Below are 13,856 nucleotides of genomic sequence, written 5' to 3'. Positions count from 1 at the left end.
GGTGGTGGGTGAGAATTCTGCCGTGTCATGCCAGCCCCAGCGCAGGATGGAGCCCTTCTGGGAAGGGCTAACCCTGGTCTCCCCCTGCTCTGCCCCATGTCACTCATAGCCCTCCGCTCCTCTCACACGGCCCCTCCGAGGGGCGACGCAGAGGTACAGCCAGCACTAGCTGCCACGGCGCTTGCCACCCTCTCCTCTCTGCCCTCCCTCCCCTCCCCTCCAGGTTTGGTTTCCATAACAACCCCAGAAGGTGGGAAGCTGTGCTAACTAGCAGGTAATGCCCAGCTGGGAGGGGGCCGCAGGAAGAGCTCTGGCTGGCGGGTTGCCAGCTGAGCCTGGCAGGCTTCCTGGCACCCTCTCCGACCCTCCACAGTCTCGAAACTGGGTGGGGCTGGGGATCAGGTCGAGACCTGGCCAGGAACATCAGAACAGGGATGCTTCTCACGGTTACGAGTTAGGAGACTTGGTCTGAGCCCCAGTGTTGCTGCTGACTCATTCTATACATTTGGGCAAGAGGTGGGCTCTCTCTGAGCCTCAGTTTCTCTGTCTATAAAACGGAGGGCAGGATGCAGTCTTTCATTGAAGAGAATTTTCTGCCACTTAGGACCCCTTTGATTACTCCAGGAGACCCCCATCATTGAGCCATTTTGACTATAGCAGGACGCTTTTCACTGCATTACCACAGCAGTAATTAACTGTTTTCACAAGGCAGGGTCACTGTCAATCAAAGCTGTCGGGCCAATCCAGCCCAGAACACACTCTTGACATTCCAGTGGGCCCAGGCAGCCCCAGGGGAGGTGAGTGCACCACTTCTGTGAGATGCTCAGAAACAGGAAAACAGTCTGGCGGCCTCTGAGGCCCTCCCTCATCAGGTGTGTGTCCCCCACGCCCCTGGAGGCCCACTTCCGGTACAGAGGTAAGGCAAGAGGCCTTGGTGAGGAAGGCACACCTGTTCTGATTCCAAGTGGAAGGAGTGGGTTCCTGATGGAGCCCACGGGGGCTGACTGGGATTCTGTCACGAGACAAGACAGGCGGGCTTGCTGGGGGCTAGATGGAGAGTACTCAGAGCATCTCCCAGTGTTGTGGGCTGAAGACAGGCCAAAGCCTGGCTCCGGCTGTCAGACAACAGGCCCAGGTTCTGGGAGCGTGGTTGCCATGACACAGTTCTGCTCAGGCTCCAGGATGGGAAGGTAGGAGAGGCTCAGGCAGATGCTGTAACCTGTCCTGCTGGAGCCCTCTTCCTGTGACTTCAGGCCCTCGGGGCCCCTGGATCATTGCCACCCTCCTGCAGGGCACCCTGGAGCCTGATCCTGGCCTGGCAATCCCACTGCATTTCCATCGGTGTGGCCTCTTGGCACGGGGAGCCCTCCCTCCTCAAACCTCAGACTTGTCTCCCAGCTGCTGACCCTGCTTCTTACCACTGAGAAAACAGAAGCAATCAGAAGAGAAATCCCTTCCCTCATCATCGACTCTATCAGTCCACCTCTACTGCCACCTGAAATCTGCCTTCCCTGCTCTTAAGGCCGATGCTCCAGCCAGACTCTGGATTCCTATCCCTCGGGCCAGCTCAAGGGCTTTGTCCCTGCAGTCACCCACTTCCCTCCATCACCCACGTCCTCTCTTTCCTGGATCAATCCCACCAACCTGCAAAGACGCCTCCCTTCTTTAAACATCCTCCCTTCACCCTCGTCCCTTTGGGCCACCACCCTACTTTCAGTCCTGTTTTAGAGCAAACCCCACGAAGCAAATGAGTACACTGGCTCCACCTGCCCTCCTCCCACCTCCCTAATCAGGTATGTGTCCTCCACACCCCTGGAAGCCATCTTGTCAGTCAGGGTCATCAACCCTCTTGATGCTGTCAACTCCAATGGTCCGTTTTGGGTCTCGCCTTCCTCAGCCTCTTTGTGGTTTCTTTCAAATCGAGCCACATTCCTCAGCTGGCTTTCAGGACTCTGCTCTCTCCAGGTTTTCCTTCGCCCTCACTGGCCATCCCCACCAGTTTCTTCCCTCCATCCTCCTTTTTCCTGACCTGGAGATGCTGGCGTGTCCCAGGGTACAGTCCCCGGGCGGCTTCCCTTCCCTGGGGACACTCACTCCTAGATGATCTCATCCGGTCTCCCGGCTTTAAATGCCATCTGTATCCCGACGGCTTCTAAATTTATACCTCCAAGTGGACCTCTTTCCTGAACTCCAGGCTGGAAGATCCAGTTGCCGACTCGATATCTCAGCCTGGATGCTTTCATACCTAATACATTCCAGACCGGATGTTCGATTCTCCCCTCCCTGTGCCAACGCCTGCCTCCGTTCTCCACACCAACAAAGGGTAACACCAGCCGCCCAGCTGCTCAAGCCAAAAGCCGCCTTGAGGTCTCCTGTCAGCCCTACCTTCAAATATATCCAGAATCTGACCATGTCTCTCACCTTCTCCACTTGGACCCTGGTCCCAGCCACCATCCTCTCTCTCCTGGCTACAAAAATAGCCTAACTGTTCTGTCACTTCCGCCCTTACCCCTCTCCAGTGTCCTGGCCGCAGAGCAGCCAGGGCGATCCTCACAGAATGTAAATCTGATCACGTCCCTCCCTGCTCTTAACCCACACCGGCTCGCATCACACTTGGCTCTCATCACGGACTATAAAGCTGCACAATCTGTCCCCGACAGTCCACTATTTCCTTGTTCGCTCGGCTCTGCCCAGGCCTAAATCTACCCTGGATTCGGGGCAAGTGGTAGCCTCTCTCTGAGCCTCGGCTTCTGCACCTGTAAAATGGTGGACCACCATTTTACCACAAGCAGCGTAGCTAAAAACAGAAGTTCTGATGCACTTTCTGACCACCAGGTTCTCCATCCAGCTGAGGGTACCCCATCACCGGGGTCCAGCTTCCCTCTTTTCCTCTCTCCCCCACCATGTGGCTGAGCTCAGAGCCACTCACATCCAAGGGTAAATAAAGACTTTGTCATGAACAAGTGGATTCAGTCAATCTGAGAATCCTAGAAAGTGGCAATTGAATTGAACCTCTGATACCACTCAGCTCAACACTAACCTTTCACCAGTGGGGAAACTGAGGCTCTGTAAGGGCAGGGACTATAACCCTCGCCAGCTGTGCCCCTGGCCATGGTGGGTGCCCAGCCCTGCACACACTGGGTTCCCCACACACATCAGGCTTTCAGAGAGGATTTGATGGCTAAGTCCCTGACCAAGGCTCTTGCACAGAGAGGGGCTTGCCCTGATCAGTCGTCCCCACCAGAACCCAGCATCTGTTGCCGGAGACATCAGAGTGGAACATCTCAACCCAACCCCTCAGCAAGTGTCTCCTCTCAGGCAAGGAAGTGGGGCCTCAGTTGGTGTGGCAACAAGCAGGGGGGTCATGTTTGCCCACTGTGTCCCTAACGTTATTTAGTTTTCTCATTTGTAAAATGGGGATAAGGAACCCTCATTGAGCCTCTCTGGCTGGTGTGGGGATCATTTCAGTGACAGCGTGTCTCACAATGTGCCAGATGTGGAATCTGTGAGTGGAGGCTGGAGACATGTGGGTGTGGCTGGGGGATGTTCAGCGCCTTGACTCTGGGCTCCTTTGCTCTCTTTCCTGCAGTTTAAATCACCCTGGAATCCAGGTCACTGTTCACAGTGGTCTAGAGATTCAGGCTGTATCACTGGTTTTCCTTTGATGGAAAGGGCAGAGGATGCTGAACCAGAATCTTAACGAAGCCCCTTGAGCACAGAGCTGCCACGGAGCCACAGATGAGCCAGCGGACCTGACCACCACGGCCACCTGAGCTACTCTGAACCCATCTCTCCCCACCAGGATGAGCCGAGGGTCTCCAGAGTGTCCTCCTCCAGCCACAGCAGGAAAAGTGGGTGTCTCTACAACCACCTGCCACGCTGATGTGGCCTCAGCAGGGAGGCAAGAGGGCTGGGCAGCCCGGAAACAGGAGTGGTGCCCATGCCCCTCAGCGTGGCCTGGCATCAGACAGCACATCGGCAGGGTACTTACGCCATGATGATCACGCTGAAGTCCAGCCAGTTCCACGGGTCCCGAAGGAAGGTGAACGCGTGCAGGCAGAAGCCTCGAGCCAGAATCTTGACCAGAGACTCAAAGGTGTATATGGCAGTGAAGGTGTACCTGGAAAGGAGAGACCCGTGGGGTTTCTCAGGGAGGCCATAGCCCACAGGCCAGGTCAGCCAGGTTCCCCTCGTGGCATGCGCCCAGCTCAGCTTCCCTTTCGAGTGCCCTCAGACCAGGCCCTCTGCAGAGACCCCTTGGCAGAGCTGGAGCTTCATTCCAAACACCTGGCCAACGAATGCATCTCCCTGTTTACTCAGCATCCTGCACAGACCTTCCACGTACCCATGTGAACCCTCTATCTTCTCTCAGTTGTCTTGATGTCAGAAAACTCTCCACCTATCTCCTCACCCCAGCTCTAGGGGTCCCTGTACACAGGCATATGGTGACCACTTGGGACAGATAGGACCCTCAGGGTCATGGCCCCTCACCCTTGCTTGTGGGTCCTCAGTGGCGGGAACATAGTCCATCCTCAACCACCTACAGGTGACTACAGCTGCCTACCTTGGGCTTGAAAGTGGGGTAATGTTCTAACACTTGAGGCTGGGAAGGGGCTGTTCTCTGTGCCCAGGGTGGGCTGAGCAATCCCAAGTGCCTGGACGCTGGGACTGTGGCCCCCAGGGCTGGACGAGGACCCAGGTCTCAGCAGCTGGACGCAGACCCTGGCACCGACGGTGCCACAGGGTCCTGTGCGAACGTGGAGTGCCAACAGGCAAGCCACTTTGGTAAGAGGCTGTCCCCGACATTTCCCGGAACCCCTGAAAACAGGAGCCAAATCCACCAGGGCCTGTTGAGTCTGCTTAGGGCCTATGGGTCAGGAAATTTCATTTGGGAAGAAAGGACCAGACAGTTTTCTAAAACTGTGCAAATGGTTACAGGAGGCAGAACTTAGGGAAAAGGGGCAGCAGAGTGTGGCATTGAGGCAGGGGTAGTCCTGAGTCTCTGCCTGGAAGCCACACCCCCTGGCTGCGTGGTCTGGGGCAGGTCACTCCTCCAATTCTGTCTTGTCTGTCAAACGGGCATAGTGGTTGGACCTGCCTGCCTGTGTTGCCATCAGGGTTAAAGGACACAATGCTTATTCTAGGACAGCGCCTGGCATGCACTAGTGCTCAATCAATTCTTAGTATTATCTCCAAACCTGCTCCAGTATCATCAGACCTTTTTACGGTGGGTCAGGGAGAAAACCCTCCTTTGCCAACCTGGAGAGCGTCCTCTCCTGAGAGCACAGCTCAAAGCATGAATATAGGAGGACTGGAAGCAGCAGCAGAAGGAAGGGCTGTGCCAAGGAACCCTTCTTCCCCTGCTCCAGATGGGCAAGTCCCTGGGCTCCTTCTGGGGTGACTTTGGGGCCAAGAGTCCAGAATGGAAAAGGCAGGGAGGGAGGGGCCGGCTGAAGAGGCCCTGAAGATACTCACTCGACATATTTGGTCCAGGGCGGAGGGTCGTGCTGGGCCATGAAGACGCAGTTGGTCAGGATGGTGCACATGATGAGCATGTTGAAGAACGTGGGACCAGGTCAAGGAAAGCCGCGTGCAGGGGACAGCAGGGCCGCCGCCACCAGAGGGTCCTGCCCCTGGGGTTGGCACCACAGGACAGGCCAGGGCTGCCAGGTCAATGAGACAGGGGCTCCCAGGAGACACGCCAGGGCTGCACCCAGTCCTTACCAACCCCTCCCCACTAAGGGTAGACACCTGCTGGCTTCACTGCCCCCAAGCAGGACCAGACACCTGAGTCCACACCTTTAGCAGAGCCCATCCTGGAGAGAAGGGAGGAAGGGCCGGGCCCCCAGCTGCGTGGGAGCCCTGTCCTGGGCCACACTGGAGGGAGATGGCCATTTAGGAACTGCTCCTCGGGGACCACGGGTTCGAGGAGAGGAAAGCCATGGTGGCAGGGCTCCCAGTCCCTCCTCCAGTCCTGTGGGGGCAGCCTAGGCTGACTTTTGAACTAGGACTTATGCCAAAACGTAGATACCTTGTCGGGACACACTGACCCGGGGAGAGGCAGAGGCCTGCTTCTCTGGCTGCTTCCGCCTTTCCACACGCTTTTCAACCTGGCCTCCGCTCCACCTGGTAACCGCATCTCGTTCAAGGACCACGGCTGCCCTGACTCCTTGGTTGCTGCAGCCACGGCACCCCCCATACCACCAGCCTCCTTCTTTTAGCACGTCTGGCTCCCTGAATGGCAGTGCCCACCTGTACCACCCACAAAAGGGGGGCTCTTCAAATGCTGGGACCCACTCCCCTACCCTGCCCCAGGCATCCTCCAGGCCTTGTCTGAGTCCAGACTCTTTGGCTCCAAGTCCCAGCTGCTACTCCAGGCTGGAAGCTCTCACTGACTGACCTCAACGGCCTCCCTCACCTTCAAGCCCCGCAGAAGAGAGAGGGACAGACCCCGGGCCTCCTGTAGGCTGGGGCACCCTCAAGGTACATGGCCCAGAACAGGGACGCTCTGCTGCCCTCACAAAACTTCTCCCCAGCCCAAGAAGGGAAGCTGGGCCTCCCACTCCCTGCGGCTACCCCCACGCTCACCAAACTGCCCCAGCCTCAGCCCCGCAGGTGCAGACGCCAGCAAGTTTATTGCCACGGGCTGCCCCGGGGCTGCAGTAATTGAGCTCCAGGGGCCCACCTCTTTCCTCCCTCCCAGCTCCACCCTTTCCCGTGGCGTGGCCCAGCCTCAGGCCCAAAGGAGAGCCCAATGCAGTCAGACTGGAGATGAGGCTGAGCTGGGGTGCCGACTTCTAGCAGGGGGGCTGCCCCCACTGGGGAGAGAGGTGGGGCCTCTCAAGGAATCTAGGATTTCTCCCTCCTCCTAGGGAATCCAGGGAATCAAGCAATAGCCGGCCAGCCCCAGCCCCCAGCTTATAATGAATTCTCTGATTTCTCACCTAAGGGGGGAGGGGGCCCAATCAAACCAGAGTTGCTCAGCTCAAGAGGTCATGGCTCCCAGAAAACTTGATTCCTCCCTGGCCAGGGGGTGCCTCTCCAGGCACTGGGGTACTTCCATCAGTTTGGTATCTCCATGGCCAGGCCTACCAGGGCAAGATTAGGTACCCATCTCAGTAGCTCTCCTCCCCGACACACTTTCCTCACACCACAGCTCCCTGGCAAGGCATTCCTTGCCCAAGCAGTTAACAAGCCCCTCAGCCAGGCTTTACTCATCTCCACAGATGCATGGCTAAATCATCTACTGAAGATCAGGTGATTCCTGAAATGTGAAGGTAATGATGCTAAAAGCACGTACTTAATGAGCCCTTCCTGGGTTCCAGGCTCTGCTCTCTGCATCCATTAGCTAATTCAATTCTCCCAAGAACACAGGAGGTGGAGTCTTTGTCTCCACTTTAGAGATGATGAGACTGAGGCACAAAGAGGTTACCTTGAAAGATGCTATAGGAGGTAGAATAATGCCCACCCCCAACAGCCCACCACCTCAAAGACAGCCACATTCTAATCCCGGCAAACTATAAATGTTAATTTATATGCCAAAGGGACTTTGCAGATGTGATTAAATTAAGGACCTGGAGATTATCCTGGATTATCTGGGTGGGCCCAATGTCATCACTGGATCCTTATAAGAGGAGGAGGGAGGAGTCAGCACGATGCTGGTGAGAAAGACTCTGCCAGCTGTTGCTGACTTTGGAAATGGAGGAGAGCCAGAGCTGAGGATTTCACGAGGATTTCACGCAGCCTCTAGAAAATGGAAAAACCTGGAAAACAGATTCTCCCCTCAAACCTCCAAAAATAACCACAGCCCTGCTGATATCTTGATTTTGGCCCCGTAAGCATTTTTTGGACTTCCGACCTCCGAAACTGTCAGATGATAAATCCGTGTTGTTTTAAGCCACTGAGTTTGTGGTGATTTGTTACAGCAGCCACAGAAAATGGCTGTAGGCTGATGCAGGCCTCCACTCTGAGCCTGTCTCAGAACGGAGACACCACAGGTCACTCCCAGTCCTTTCCCTCACCTCCAGACTGAAAGGCCTGTGTCATTTGTGCTGTTTCAGGCCCTCACCTGCCACACTGGACTGCTATCCCTTGTTTGGACTCTGCTCCCCAGAAGGCAGGATGTAAAACCAAAGGGTGAACCGCTCTGTAAAATGTGAGCAGGTGGCCACCCAGGAGGAATGGAATTGTTTACTGTTTTAAAGAACAAACCTCATGTGAGCACGTGTGCCTGGCCGTGAGTGGGAGACAGGGAAGCATCTGAGCCCCTGAACTGCTCCAAGATGGGATATTATGAGAAACCAGACCACCTCTGGCTGGGTAGGACAGGAGAGCTTCCTGGAGGAGGCATTTAGACAAGCACTGAAGGCTGGCTAGGGGCCAGGCAGGAAGGCTTCCTGGAGGAGGCATTTAGAGAGGCACTAAAGGCTGGCTAGGGTTCCTCTAGCCACCAGTCAGCCCAGCTGGTCATGGTGAAGCTAAGAACGAGGGAGACCCCAGTCTGTGGAACCAAGCCTCTCCCAGCTGTGAGCGGACCCACAGCTCTCGTTAGAGTGGAGAAAAGGGCCCTTGGCAGAGAGCAGTGGTGTGGACAGGCCACCTTGGATTGGGGACTTGGATTGGACTTAGGGAAGAGCCAGAGCAGACAGCCCTTCCAAGTCCTGCCAGCCAGGGCCTGGGTCGCACGGTGGGAAAGTACAGAAGCTGCCTGTCTGAATTTTGGCTTTTCCAGACACAGCTATGGCCTCGGGGGAAATGCGGTGGACTCCGGTCTCTGCTGCTTGACTGCTCCACACACTGCCTGGCTCTCCTAACCTTGAGGACGGCCCTTCCATTATTCTCAGTCACTCCTGAGTACATGCCTGTGTGACCTCTTCCTCCCTAGACCGAGCCTCTAGTCCAGGGGACTCTGACCAAAGCATCCGCGGGTCCTCCCTGGAGACACGCATGCAGCCAATACCAGGGAGGTAAGTCAAGAGCACTCCTGGCCAGGACACATCTGTTTGCACTGCCTAGTGGTTTCAGGCTGATGATTGAGCAGGTTTCATGTGTGGGCAGAGGCAAAGGCCAGATCTCCAGGGCTGAGCTCAGCTGAACATCTTCAATCCTGTCATGTCATTGTCCCCAGCCACCCACTCCCAGCCTCATGATTAAAATGCCAGCAAGGGCTGCCAGCATGGGTTGTGGGGAATGCCTGAAACTGGGGCTGCCTGTCTTTAGATCCTAAGGAGTCAAAAAAAAAAAAAAAAAAAAAGAAACAAAACAAAAAACTCCCAAAGAGAAGGGAATTAAGGGGGGGGCATTTTCATACATTTGTGCTATTAAATGAACATGCATGCACACACACACACACACACACACACACACACACACACACACACACGGTTTGATTGTCCATTTGAATCTGCTAGAGGAACGTGGGAGGATTTTGTGAACAGACCCTGTGCACCCGAGGAAGGCAAAACGCTTCTTGCCGTGAACGTGCGGCCTCTCTGAATGTGACTGCAGTGGAATTTGGATTTCTGTTGCTTTCTTTTATTTAATCCTGGCAGGAACACATCCTGCAGGATTATAACAAAAATACATCAGGAAAAAAATATTCTACATGCCCATATTTACTTTTTAGGCAACTTCCCAGGGACGCACTGTAAGCGTGGAGCCCAGAGCAAAGCCGCGGGCTCGCCAGTGCGTCACTGCGAACGCCTGGACGACTGCACATGAACAGGCTTTCTTTCTTGAGAGCAGGGGCTGCGGTTCTGCCCCCTTTTAAGTTGGTCTTTGCCCCTGCTGCCCTTTCCAAAGGGGCTGGCACAGAACTTTGAACACTGAAGACTTAAGATATTTGAATGGCTATTAAAATGGCAAGCCAACAGTGGATAGAGTTTCAGTTCTGCAACATGAAGAAGTTGTAGAGAGCGAACGACAGTTAATGCCACTGTTCTGGGCACTGAAAAGTGGTTAAGATGGTCAATTCTATGTTATACGTTTTCTACCACAATTTTTAAAAAATATGAGGAGAGAGTTCATAATTCAAAACATTAAATCCGTGTGCATTAGAAATGCATAGTGACTGGTAATGGGCACGAGGTTTCTTTCTAGGGGGATAAAAATGTTTTGGAATTAGTGGCGGTGGTTGCACAATCTTATGAATATACTAAAGTACACTGAATTGTACACTTTAAATGGTAAATTTTACAGTATGTGAACTATATCTCGATTTTAAAAAAACTACAGAAATGAATGGAAAGCTGGTAAATTTCTAGACCTTACACTGGCGATTCTGGTCTGGAAAGGGCTAGGACTCTGCATTTTTAACAAACTTCCCAGGTGCCACTCACAGACGGACATTTGGAAACATCTGCCTTAGAGCAGCACGCACACAAATTGTGGAGACCTTCCTAAAATACGGTTTCTGAGGTGGGGCCAGAGATTTGGCAATTCCTAGAAGATCCCAGTGATGCTGACTGCTGCTGCTCAGTGTCCCACATTGTGATGACAGGGCTCAAAGACACAGGACACAAAGTCCAGGCCCCTTCCTCTCCCTCAGTGTCCCCTGAGCCCACTAAGGGGTGCTGTTGAAGACCAGCAGCGTGCTCCCATCTCCAGGCAGCGGAGCCTCAAGGCTGCCGCTCGGAGCCTAGCCCAGGGCCTCCCTGATGCAGAGCCACTTCCCTGGGGCAGCTGTCCTTGGGGACAAGGTCCACCTCACAGGCCTCAGGGCCAGGCGGGCCCTCCAGGTGGAACCAGCTCCTCACAGCCTCAGAACCATGGCTCGGTGGACGCTCTGGACAGGCCAGGGGTTCCACTGCTCCCACCACCTCCCGTGCCCACCTGCCTCCCTGGCCTCAGCCGGCCTGTAGCCCAGCCTGGTAGGAACCCTGGGGCTGCCACTGCATCTCCAGGGGCTGCCGTTGCATCTCCAGGGGCTGCCAAACAGAGCAGGGTTGGCTAGGTACCTGGAGAAGAAGCCCCAGGTGGAAGCTGGAGTGTGCTTTCAGGGAGGCCACGCCCTTGGAGTGAGGCGGGAGACAGGCTCAGAGCAAGAAGAAGGCTGGCCGTTCCTCCTGCTGCACCGCTCTCGCCAGGCTGAGCCCACACAATGCCAGCAGGAAGGACAACTACTCGCGTGCCTGTCTAACCACTCTTGGGGGGCTGTAAAATTCCCAAAGGGCAAGGACAGGGTCTTATTCAGCTTGATAAACAACGTGCCTGGCACCTACAGGAAGCTGGGAAATAGTCACAGAATGACTCAAAATTAAACCTAGAACCACCCTTGCAACCCAGTTAAGATGCAGCTGTGAATGGCAGGTTGCCCCCTGTATACAGCCCTTCCCCACAGTGTCTGCCCACCCTAGAGACCACCCTGCTGATGCCACAGCCATGGCCTGTGTGGGAGGGTTTCCCTGAACCTACCTGTCTCAGGATCCCCACGAGAAAGACAGGAGCAAGCGGGAGGGGGCTGGAGAGGGTCTGCAGGCAGAGAACAAATGGGGTCCAGAGCCCCCGGGACTGGCCCTGGGGGTTGGGATCAGGCACTGGGACACAGGTGGGCAGACAGCGGAGCCGGGAAGGAGCACCCCTCACCCCTGCCTGGACAGGAAAGGCCCCCAAGCTGTCAGCATCTATCTCAGTTACTCAGAGCCTCCTGCCCTGCCCAGAGGTTAATGGGTGAGGCCTTTGCCTTGGCCTCAGAAAAGGTCACCCAGAGTGGAAACTGAGGGGGGACCTTGGGGAGCTCTCTTGGGCCAGCCTGCCAACCTCACCACTAATCACACTGCTGAGCCCAGCAGCATTGATTCAATTAACAGCCAGGCCAGCTGCAGCTGAAGCAAGGCTGCCCAGGCCATTACAGTGAAACACAGACACCTCTGACTCCACGGCCAGACACCTGCCCTTCCTGAGAGGCTCCATTGGCGGGGCCCCTTTCCTGAAGTCCAGAGAACAGCTATCTCCCTGTCCCGTGCTCGGCCTGGATGGGGCCTCCTAGGGCCCGAAGACCGGTACCCACTCCTTATTCCACTGCTCCTCCCTGCAGCCTCCAGCGTTTTCAGGCTGTGGTTTATATAATTTGATGCTAACCAGAGTTCTCTGAGATACTCTGAAACTGCAAACATTTTGTCAACACCTAATCAAAAAGCAAGTGTTGCCTCCCTCGAAAGAGGCCCACGTGTGAATAAATTGGAGGCTGAGCCCCGGCGACCTGCCTGAGGTCCCCGCGAGTGGGTGGGGCGGTGCCCGGCCCAGGGCTTGCGGTGAGAGGAGACCCGTGGAGCCAGGATCAGAGCCAGGGGGCACAGACCAGCCTCATTTCTTCTGGGATCCTCAACAGCTTAGCTTTTAGGACATTTCTCTCCCGAAGAATCAGGGCAGAATTTCCCAAATTTTCATATGTCTGCAATCCCCTGGGATCTTGTTAAACTGCAGGTATGGATTCAGCAGGTCTGGGATGGGGTCCGAGAGACTGATTTCCAACCAGCTGATTTCCAACTGATTTCCAACTGATTTCCAACCAGGTGGTGACCACTGCCTGCCATCAGTGAGGACCGACCAGGAATCAGCACCACCCTCAGCCCAAAACACCCTGCCCACCTGCTGTGTGGGACCCAGTGGGTACACAAGGCAGGGACTGACTGCAAAGGATATGAATGAACCAGAATCTTCACGGCCACTCTCCGAATGGGGTGGAAGGGGCTGAGGACATACAAGGCATTGGTGGCACTGAACCGGAAGATGGTCTTGCCTTTATTCAGTACGATGAAGGTCTGTGGACAGAGAGCTGCTTTAGGTTGGGTGGCAGTCCCTAGGCCCTTACTGAGAGAGGCTTTGGGTAGGGGCAGCTGTTGGCTCAGAGCTCCAGAACTCTGGCTGACGGGCAGAGGGAGAAGAAGGGAGGGTCTGAGGGAGGGTGCGGCGGGTAGAAGGAAGCCAGCACATTCGGCAGGTTGATGGACCCTCTCTAGGTTGCCCACGGCTGGGGTGGAACGAGATCGGGGATTATGAAAGATTGGGGAATATCAGGTTGGGTGGGATTTAGTTTCATTTCAAAATTACAGTCCCAAAAAGAAGGGGCCTTTCTTGATCTGAGCCAAGCTGCTGTCACGGCCAAGGCCGGGACCCAGCCAAGGCCCCCTGCTTTCCCTCTCCATTCTGACCCCTGTGCACTTCCCCACCGGGCCCTCTGAGGAGTGAGGGCCTGTTGAGGGAGCTGGGTCAGCAGGGAGGACTAATGAGTGAGGCGTGGGGATGAGGAAAATACAGACCGCAGCCCAGGAGAGAGACGCTTTCCCTGGGACTCTGTCTCCTGGAGTCCAGGACAGATGGAGCCCCATCCAACCCAGAGGACATGACCTAGTGCCTCCCCCAGAGGATCATGGGCAGCCCGGGGTAAACCCACTCCCCAGACTTCCAGAAGATACATGGGAGTGGACAGTGAATGCTGGAGGCTGAGCCACATGCACATCAAGCGGACGTTTGAGCTGGACGTCGCCCTTGAGGACAGCGGTCTATCCCCCATGCCCAGGCTCTGGCGGGCGCAGCAGAGGTGGCACGGCTCCGGGGCTGTGCTTCTCCCAGAGCTGAGCTGGTGAGATAAGGTTCTATTTAATCTGGGCCTAGGAGACAAGGTGACCAGATGGATGAGGACCGAAAGTTCTGCTGTGGTGCCTGCGTCACCCCCTAGGACTGCAGGAAGTGTGGCCAGGGGTCAGCAAGGAGAGACAGGTTAGAGACCAGAATCCTACCTGGGGCCACTGCTCAAGTGTCCCCAGTCACAGGGACAGGAGGGAGAGTGTCCCTGACTCCTTCCAAGCTCAACTGCCACCAGCCCTGAAGAGCCTGGCCCAGCCCTGGCTCCACGC

At 55.5% G+C, this 13,856-nt stretch overlaps 1 protein-coding gene across 8 annotated transcripts in view; it reads right to left on the bottom strand.

The window, feature by feature from the left end:
• Window positions 1-13,856, bottom strand: part of SCN5A (sodium voltage-gated channel alpha subunit 5) — a 100,968-nt gene that overhangs the window by 70,108 nt on the left and 17,004 nt on the right. For all 8 annotated transcript variants that reach the window (XM_074345218.1, XM_074345221.1, XM_074345223.1 and 5 more), the window contains exons 3-5: window positions 12,644-12,761; window positions 5,476-5,566; window positions 3,992-4,120 (exon numbers count right to left, since the gene is read on the bottom strand). In XM_074345218.1, coding sequence (XP_074201319.1) covers window positions 3,992-4,120; window positions 5,476-5,566; window positions 12,644-12,761 — 338 coding nt within the window. The remainder of the gene's footprint in view (window positions 1-3,991; window positions 4,121-5,475; window positions 5,567-12,643; window positions 12,762-13,856) is intronic.

Source organism: Camelus bactrianus, chromosome 17 (assembly GCF_048773025.1).
Source record: "Camelus bactrianus isolate YW-2024 breed Bactrian camel chromosome 17, ASM4877302v1, whole genome shotgun sequence".
Taxonomy (NCBI): domain Eukaryota; kingdom Metazoa; phylum Chordata; class Mammalia; order Artiodactyla; family Camelidae; genus Camelus; species Camelus bactrianus.
The sequence above is the reverse complement of the archived record's forward strand: the minus strand, read 5'-3'. Positions and strand labels throughout refer to the sequence as shown.